The 10059-nt window shown below is 34.5% G+C and overlaps 1 protein-coding gene across 2 annotated transcripts in view; it reads right to left on the bottom strand.

Annotated features, from left to right (window-relative positions):
• Window positions 1-3646: 3646 nt before the first annotated feature.
• The window catches only part of PPP1CB (protein phosphatase 1 catalytic subunit beta), a 43748-nt gene continuing 37335 nt past the window's right edge, over window positions 3647-10059 (bottom strand). For both annotated transcript variants that reach the window (XM_006930392.5, XM_019827728.3), the window contains 2 exons: window positions 8288-8422; window positions 3647-5508 (listed from right to left, as the gene is read on the bottom strand). In XM_006930392.5, coding sequence (XP_006930454.1) covers window positions 5404-5508; window positions 8288-8422 — 240 coding nt within the window. In that variant the 3' untranslated portion in view covers window positions 3647-5403. The remainder of the gene's footprint in view (window positions 5509-8287; window positions 8423-10059) is intronic.

Genomic DNA, 10059 nt, shown 5'->3' on the forward strand with positions numbered 1-10059 from the left:
AAAAAAAACATTTGAGTGCTTACTACGTGCCAGGCTCCACTCTAGAAGCTGGAGACACATCCACAGAAAAAAAAAGAGAAAACAATTTCTGCCTGTATGAGCTTACATTCTAGTCACATACAATCAAACTGATTGAAACCCAAAGGCTTCTAAGGGCCAAATACAACAGTCTTGAAGGAATGCCCACTGTACTAAATGGATCTGTACAATTACAGAAGAATTGATTTTCTTCAAAAAATAGAATAGACCACAATTCGTTTCAATCTGTCAGTGAGCATACGGAGTTTAGGGAACTCAGCTGATTAAAGATTAAGGTACCACACTCAAAACAGGTGTTACTGGGGGCGCCTGGGTGGCGCAGTCGGTTAAGCGTCCGACTTCAGCCAGGTCACGATCTCGCGGTCCGTGAGTTCGAGCCCCGCGTCGGGCTCTGGGCTGATGGCTCAGAGCCTGGAGCCTGTTTCCGATTCTGTGTCTCCCTCTCTCTCTGCCCCTCCCCCGTTCATGCTCTGTCTCTCTCTGTCCCAAAAATAAATAAATGTTGAAAAAAAAAATTAAAAAAAAAAAAAAGAAAGAAAAACAGGTGTTACTGTACAAATTCTCTTCAGTGGAGTTACCAGTCTCCACCCAGGCATGAGCTACAAAACCTGAGGCCATTATCCTGGAAGGTATCCTGATAAGTTTTTAAAACTTCTCACTTTAGTTGTACACTACATAACAGTTCCATGTTAAGAGCTGGGTCTTGGGCTTCTCACGTTTTTCTAAGGTAAGAAAGTAGGTTATTAATTTTCAATTTCATAAATTTCAGTAGTTTTACAAGATCTACCAGAAAATGATTTCTCAAGTGATTCTACCCCTCACCCCTGCCTTCTTAGGAATCCTTACCACACTTGAGAGAGCTAAAGCAACAAAGCTCACAGTTACCCCACAACAGTAGACAGAACAGGTGTGTCTGTCAATAACCTGTCGGGAAGTGGCAGCATTTTCAGAAACTGTGCCAACACCAGCTTGAAAATGATATAGGTGAGGTAGCCGGATATAAAAAGTCGCAACACTTTGCTTTTGTTTCCGAGCTCTTTTGTCCGATAAACATAGTAGAAGGCTTAAGACTTACTTTGAAGTTAGTTGAAAGTAAACACATACAGGATTCCTCTGGACTACTCCTTTCCTGTTGTACTGTATTTTGTCTTTGTGACTCTGTCAATATTCAGTGTTTATATATGAATAATCTATGGTAGTTTCACATGTTGAGTTGTGGTGTCACTGCTTTCTGAGGAAGAATTTTGGCCTGTAAATCTGCTGCATTGCTCAAATTAGGCAGCTGCAAACTGAGCACACCCTCTTACTTGGTGATCCCAGGCCTGTCTCCAGAAATAGACCAAGGCTCCCAACTTTTTGCATGTCGTATCAAAGAAATGCTGAATCTGTAAGCCTCAGGCAGTTAGCTTATTCTCCTCCCCCATTCCACTTATTATCTTCCACCCTACTGACATTCAAAACATGGGTAACAAGATTTTATAACCGCATTAGCTGGCAAAGTCCCTAAGAGGAGAAAAGCAAAGATTTATGGCCACTTTTATAAAAATACGGTTTAATAAAACTTGCAACCTGAACAGGAAAGTAAATTACAGTGAGAAATTAAAGAAGTTTATAAGTCAACCAATATAGGAGGTGGTGGCTGAGTAAGTTTTGACTTTTATAATTTCCTGATTAGGGAATTTATTTAGAAATTCTGGAATTCGGGGCCGCTGGGTGGCTCAGTCAGTTGAGCATCTGGTTTCAGCTCAGGTCATGATCTCACGGTTCGTGGGTTCAAGCCCCACATTGGGCTCTGTGCTGACAGCTCAGAGCCTGGAGCCTGCTTTGGATTCTGTGTCTCTCTTTGGCTCTGTCCCTCCCTGACTCAACGCTCTCTCTCTCTCCCCCTCTCAAAAATAAACATTAAAAAAAAAAATTCTGGAATTCAAATATACAGGTAAAATCCAATCTCAACAAATCAAAATTGTTACACTATATCTAAACTTCACTTTTGTTGAAGTAAATTTTAAAGAGACTATAGATAAAACTCTACATGTATACTTGCATGGAATCAGTTTATGTCTTATTTAACTACTGTTCATTTTGCAAGGTATGCTGTCACTTTAAAATATTTTTAACTGCTTTTTAGCTGTTTAAGGAAATTATGAAACACTGAAAACTACCAGCAAAGAAATACAGTATTTCTAAGTGGATGCCCCTGGTCTAGTCAGGTAGGGTCTTCTCAGGCACAGTTCTGATTCAGGGCTGGATTCATAAGGAAATGAGGTTAATGAGGTTAATGCAACCAGGAGCAGAGTAAACTTGACCATTTCCTTCTCTGAACACATTTTCAGCGTAAAGATGTGACAGAAAATAATTGGTTCTTTTGGTTCAAGAGTTATGGTTGCCAAGGAGACAAAGGAATAGAACTGCACTTATAAATGAAGATGTTACTTCAGTTCCTTGGCTCAATATAATGCACTTTTTATATTCCTTAGGGACACATCTCAAGATGTTCCTGGCTTTCCCTCATATGAGTTTTCTTTTTGAATGACATATATATCCTCTGAACACTGTTAACACTTCCAATTACCAACCACCTTTTAAGCTTTAAAATTCTTCTTGCTGGCATTTTGACTCAACACTTTGTACAAACCAGTCTGGATGATCATGATTAAAATTTGTCCACAAACAAAATTAAAACAATGAATTTGTTAAAACTTCAAACACAAGGGGTAGTACATTGCAAATGATTCTTTCCATTCAAGAACTAGCAAAAATTTAACCTAATCCATGTGATCCATCACATTAGCATGTTTGATTTTAAATGTCATGACATTTGGATTCAAGATAAATTTGAATATGGAAATTAAAAATCAGAGAGAAAGAATGCTATAAATCAGTGACACTAGAATCCGGGTATTTTTCTCCTAAGAAATGAAGTTTTATTTATTTGAAGTGGCACTGTTACCAAGTAAGTAATCTTTGTAACACATTATATGACAGAAACTTGTAATGTGGTTTTAAGACTCCTCAAATAATCTGAATTTATTTTTTTGAGTAATCTCTACACTCAATGTGGGGCTTGAATGCATGACCCTGAGATCAAGAGTCATATGCTCCTCTGACTGAGCCAGCCAGGCATCCTACTGCTCGAGTAATTTTTAAAACATGATAAATTTCCATCCTTTCATTCAGTGACCAATATTACTTTCCTTAATTTACTATTTTTTCATATTCAATACTGACCAGGATGAACTATTATTTTAAAAACATAGTAAGTCAAATTCAAATTTATGTGTTTTGACTAATACAGAGATTAAGAAAAGACTGCCTTGTCTCCTGCCAAAGGTTTATTTTTCTAGACTTCCTTCACTATGATTACTTTAAAATTCTATTAGAAACTGCTCACCTTACGTTTCAATTAGGATGTTTAAATCACATTACATAAAAGCCTATGTGATCTAACCTAATAGAACACATGCAATACAAGAACACTTTCAGAAAAGAAATCAAATAAGTATATGCGAAAGATACTGAAATCTGTTTGAATAGAATGTGTGTTTAAATGTCTCATTGTAAAGGAAAAAAAAAAAAAAAGGAATAAAATGACCAGCCAGGCTTCATATCAATTAGACAACTTTTACTAAATGAGAAAACTACATTTAAAATGTGCTTTAAAACAAAATGGAATTAGAAAAAAAGACATATGCATTTGAAAGAACTTTGCACTGTGCTGAAAATCAAATCTCTTGCAGAAATACAATACGCCAATTCATAAAATGTAAGTTAACAGAATTCTCAATTTAACATTTTCAAAGACAATATTAAGGTCAAGAATTTCACATCAATGGTAGCACATATAGAAGAAGGGCATTATAAATATGATGTCCATCCCTATGAAGCTTACAAATTTGACAATACTCAATAAAAGCTTTTAGAATCACATCCAAAAGGGTCGCATCCAAAGTATCTCAAATCTGTGTCCTGTAAGTTCTCCTTCTAAAATCCTTATGTTGACTTTTCTACTCCTTGTTAATACTAACCCTTTAAAAAAAGAGAACAGGAAAAGAAATGCTGCAATAAACCCTTGATCATGTACAGAAATTATTGCTACTATAGCTCACTACAAAGCATGTCTATACAATATTGGATGAACTTTGATCATGAAAAATCAGAATAAAAATCTTTAGTGACATAAGCCTTACAATCGTATACAACATTCACATGGCAATATTAGACAGTTAAGCACCCAATAACCATCGTTGACAAAATGTCCCACTGACCAGCATTCATTTAAATACATCCTTCGTACAGAGGGAGGAAAAAAGAGATAGTGTCAGCTTTCCAAGGCTTGTCAAAAAAGGATTCTCATGTTCTGTGGATCTAAAAACAAATAGCAACAACAACAACAACAACAACAACAACAACAACAATAGCAACAACAAAAAACCCCAAAAAAAAAAAACAAAACCAATGCAGGTGAGGGTGTTACCAGAAAGTTAAGCATGCCAAAAGGTGTTTCGTGCGAATTAAAACCTAAAACCAAGGTACCACATAATCACATTACCAACTAGTTGGGTAATACTATATGAGCCTTATCTTAAAGTTAAATGAAATGCTACTGCACAATAGAGCATCAATAAGTTAAAAATTAGAGTGCACAAATCCAAATCAGTGGCAATTTCTGTATAAAGCAAAATATTCACTATCAGCTGTGAAGTTTGCCCAGTCAAACTGTTTGATTCAATCACTGGATTGGATAGTTGGTCTATTTTTTTTTAAAAATATCATTCTTTAAAATTCCTTTTTACTGTAATGAGGCATAAGTTTTCTTAGTAAGATTAAACAGGTACATAAGTAAATAAGCAAGGGAAAATAATAGTTGGTGAATGTCTTTAAAGCTCTTCCCACATTTCACTTGTAAAAATGTTCAGGGAAAAAAAAATTAATATTTGCCATTATTCTAGCAAAAACAAAACAAAACAAACAAAACAAGCCCAAAATAATTAAACGACCAAGCAACACTAAAACCACATTACACAGATGGATCATCATGCTTTCATCTGGTTTAACTATCACATCTAGTTTAACTGGGATGCTTTTCAACTTTAAAAACTGTGATACGTGAAGATGTAACTTTAATGGGTAATTTTGAATTTGAATTTAACTTTGCTGAATATTATAACAGAGTATACTTATTACAATACAGTGTAGCACATCTTTCTATTAGAAAAAAATTTAAGATCCTTTACCCGTCTCCTTAAGTTAAAGGTGTGACATCATAAAGGGTGTCAAATGGCTGGATGGTTTTACAGTGCACACTTATATATTATGAAGTATGTCCTTAACAAATCTGATGGTTTCTTTAGAGAGTTCCTTTCTTCACCTTTTCTTCGGTGGATTAGCTGTTCGAGGTGGAGTGACAGGACGTCCTGAATTCAGTCCACCATACTGGTACTTAGCTTTCTTTTCAGATGGTTTCAATATCTTAAAATAAATAATTTATTAACAGTGTTACTCTTTCAAGTGCAATAAGTTTAAGAAAGTTATTGTTATAATAGCGGGTTTTTCAAAAAAATGACATAAATTTTAAAGGTTCAATAAAAGTATGGAAAACAGGAAAGTTCCATGGACAGCTCTCACATTTAAAGTGTGCAGATGACTAAATATTTGAATATTCTTATCATCTGTCAAGCCACTGGTAATTCAAAACCTTAAACACACAAATCCTATCAACTACCCAATCCTTAGATTTAAGTAAAAAAATTTTTTTTAATTAATATATCTCTGTGGTGAGGAAAGAACATTTAGTTTATGAGTCAAAAGACCAAGGTTGACTAACAGACACAAGAAAATATACTCAATGTCACTCACTGGGGAAATACAAATCAAAACTATGATGAGATACCACCTCACACCTGTCAGAATGGCTAAATTTAACAACACAGGAAACAACAGGTGTTGGCGAAGATGTGGAGAAAGGGGATCCCTCTTACACTGTGGATGGGAATGCAAACTGATGCAGTCACTCTGGAAAACAGTACGAAGGTTCCTCACAAAGGTAAAAATAGAACTACCCTATGATCCAGCAATTGCACTACTAGGTATTTACCCAAAGGAACAAATGGAGTACACGTGCACCCTAATGTTTATAGCAGTGCTATCAATAATAGCCAATTTATGCAAAGAGCCCAAATGTCCACTGACTGATGAATGGAACATGCAATGGAATATGACTCAGCCAATCCAAAGAATGAAATCCTGCCATTTGCAATGATGTGGATGGAGCTATAGTGTATTATGCTAAGCGAAATACGTCAGAGGAAGACAAATACCACGTGATTTCACTTGTGTGGAATTTAAGAAACAAAACAGATGAACACAGGGGAAAGAAAAAAAAAAGGGAGGCAAACCATAAAACAGACTCTTAACTATGAACAAATTGAGGGTTGCCGGAGAGGAGGTGGGCAGGGGGATGAGTTAAACGGGTGATGGATCAGTCACAATGTTTATTCCATAGTATATTTGCTCATCTAGTATCAGTTGTAAACAGAATTGTATTTTCCATTATATCTTCTAACTGCTTGTGGTTTTCATATTTTAAAGCTACTGACATTTGGTTATTAGTATTAAATGCTAATATTTTATTACATTATAAAATATTAGGAGCAAAAAAATAAATGGGTGATGGGTATTAAGGAGGACACTTGTACAAGCACTGGGTGTTATATGTAAGTGATGGATCACTAAATTCTACTCCTGAAACTAAGAATACATTATATGTTAACTAACTAGAATTTAAATAAAAACTTGAAACAATAAAATAATAATAATAATTCTGCCACTATTTACAGGATAGTCACAAACCCTTTAATTTTTATGTGTAGATCTTAAAAAAATTATTTACATATTTTATGTATCATATCAGTAAAATGTACATGTCGATGATTTAAAAGTATTTACAGTTGTGCAACCATTGCTGTAATCTAATTTTAGAGTTTTTGTCAGTCCAAAAAGAAATCTTGCTCCCATAAGCAATCATTCTCCACTACTCTAACTCCCTTCAATTCTGAGGAAAAACTAATTCTTCTCTATTGATCTGTCTTTTCTGGCTATTTCACATAAATGAAATCATACAATATGTGGTCTTCTGTGACTGGCTCCTTTCACTGAAATCATGTTTTTGAGGTTCATTTATGCTGTAGCATGTATCAGTACTTCATTACTTTTAATTGTCAAACAATATGCCATTTTATGGATAGTCCACATTTTGTTTTCGTTCTTTACTTGATGGACATCTGGGTTGTTTCCATTTTTTGGCAATTATAAAGAATGCTCCTATGAATATGCATATACCTGTATTTGAGTACCTGCCTTCAGTTCTTTTCGGTATACCTATGAGTGGAATTGCTGGGCCACAAAGAAACTCTTATGTTTCACTTTTTAGGGAGATGCCACACTGTTTCCAAAAGCAGCTGCATCATTTTCCATTCCCACCATCACTATATGAAGTTTCCAACTTTTCTGCATCCTCATTAATTCTTGTTATTATCTGATTTTTTAATTGTATTTATTCTGGTGGATGTAAACAGAGCTTTAACTTACATTATAGATAGAAATTTCAGTATTTACATACAAGTGTGTAGAAATGATTTAAGAAGCATTTCTTAGAACTATTCAGAGCATCACAGTGTCTCACTGAAGAAGAAATCCAATTCCACTACGGCAAATGCTGAAAGATAAGGTCTAGTTCCTATCCTTAAATTATAAATAAGAAGTCACGTGTTTATATTCAGGTGTACTAGCTGACAGAAATAGTAATAAAATAAAGGGAAAGAGGGATAGAAAAGCCCGTCCACATTTAAAGAAAGAGACATATAGTATATGCAGGAGAGGCACATAAAATACCCTTTGCAAAAATAAAGCACTGAAGTTGTTTTAGTCTGTGAACAAGAATGATTTATAAGTAGCACACTATGAAGCCAGAGTTGGCCTATTTCTAGCAAAAGGAAACAAAATCTAAGTTATTAATTGAATTCACATTCTTTTAGTAGGTTAAGCCCCTATTCAAGAAGTCATACAGGAATTTAACAACTTAAACATTTGCATCAAGAATGACTGACATAACTTAGGCTCTCTAAAACTCTAATACTTGATATACACCAAAAAGTCCGGAGCATTTGCGAATGAAAACAGAAATCTCTAACAAGTCTATGAGTGATAATCACTTCTGAATAAAACTGATTTATATGTATTTATACTATACCTGAAATGAACACATCAAAGTTTCATCCACACTCATCATTCCACCAGCATTATCAAACTCGCCACAGTAATTTGGGGCTGAAAATAGGGTTACCAATTGTCGTTTAGCAAAAAATTCATATCCATCTTCCACCACCTGTGAAAGGAAAGGTCAAAAGAAAAAACACATTTATTTATAGCTGATTCTCAACTGTCTATATTACTGAGATTAATGTGACAAAGACCTAAAAATAAACACTGTTTTGTTTTGGAAGCTGGATTTTTATTTCTAAACTTGTCTTAGAATATTAAAGTATTTAGTATGCCTTTTCTATAATGGCAAGGATTTAGCTAAAATGAAATAGTACACTTATGATAAATAAAATGTTTAAAAATCATACCATTTCTAAGGCTCTCCGTATGCTGATAGGTATAGTGTCTACAGGAACCTTACATACCTAGTACTTCTTTGTTGATGACATTATATCACAACTACAGAATCCTTAATTCTTTAATGATTTAACATGATTTCTAGAATCTGTTGTCAATTTGAATGATTTAAACAATTTATATTTCTCAGCTCTACAATTCTGAGAAGTCAATAACACATAAATATTTTATATTTATTTACAGTAGGCAAGAATAATTTTTGAAGTCTTTTAAGCATCCTTTGATTAAGCAAAATTATCCTACAATACTTGCTCATAAGAAGTACCTCCAAAACAATTTACATTTTAAAAGAATTCCTACTATAGTATCAGGTACATGCTCCTATTGTAATTATCTCATGGTAGAATTTAGATATTAACCTTTTCTGTTAAGATCTTGGTCACCTTATCTATTCCAGCTCGGCCACAGTGTTTGGAACTCAGTGTATACTTTTAGTTCCTAGTCTTATTCATTTGTTCATTCATACATTTACTAAATAATCAGGTTTATTGTAAAAGGACATATGTGTAGTTTGTGGTGTTTCCCATCAGAAGTCTCTTAATTTTAGAGATAGGTTTGAAAATAAGCAGAACAGGATTTTGGAAGTGTCTGGAAAAAGATGTCCAAACCAAGGTAGTTCAATAATCTGACTTCTTTAAAAAATCATTTAAAAGTTTTATTCATTTATTGAGAGAGAGAGAGAGAGAGAGAGAGAGAGAGAGAGAGAATGAATATCCCATGTAGGCTCTCCACCACCAAGCACAGAGCCTGATATGAGGCTTGGACTCATGAACCGTGAGATCATGAGCTGAGCTGAAGTTGGGTGCTTAACTGACTGAGCCACCCAGGTGCCCCCATCATCTATTTTTGAAAAGATCTATGAAGGGAAATATATTGCTAAAAAAATTGATTATTAGTGGGTATCTTATTAGGAAACTTAGCAACTCTGCACTGTTATCTAGTAGAAAACTTCTATTAATTAGCTAAATCATAAACACAGTATTTACCAAACCTTTGCAAAAGCAAAGGATTTGGGGACTTGACTTCATTTCAACTGAGTTAGGAAATTCTGGTAGGAAGAAGACCTGTGATATATACCATATGCAGAAAATGAGAAACCAATCATCTTTGTTTATCCATAGATCACATAGAAAAGTAGTCAAGTGTCATAGGGAGCAAAGCCCTCCCAAAAAGGGAAGTACTGTGGCACAGCATCTACTTAACAACCTTTCTTTTAACAGACAAAAGAAAAAACAAGGAACCTTTAAAAGTATTACACTTAGAAATTTCAAATACTTTTAGTACTTTCAAAAGTAAACAGAAAAGATTTATAAAAATGTCTTTCACTGAATGTATTTACCAGTC

This window comes from Felis catus, chromosome A3, assembly GCF_018350175.1.
Source record: "Felis catus isolate Fca126 chromosome A3, F.catus_Fca126_mat1.0, whole genome shotgun sequence".
Classification (NCBI taxonomy): Eukaryota; Metazoa; Chordata; class Mammalia; order Carnivora; family Felidae; genus Felis; species Felis catus.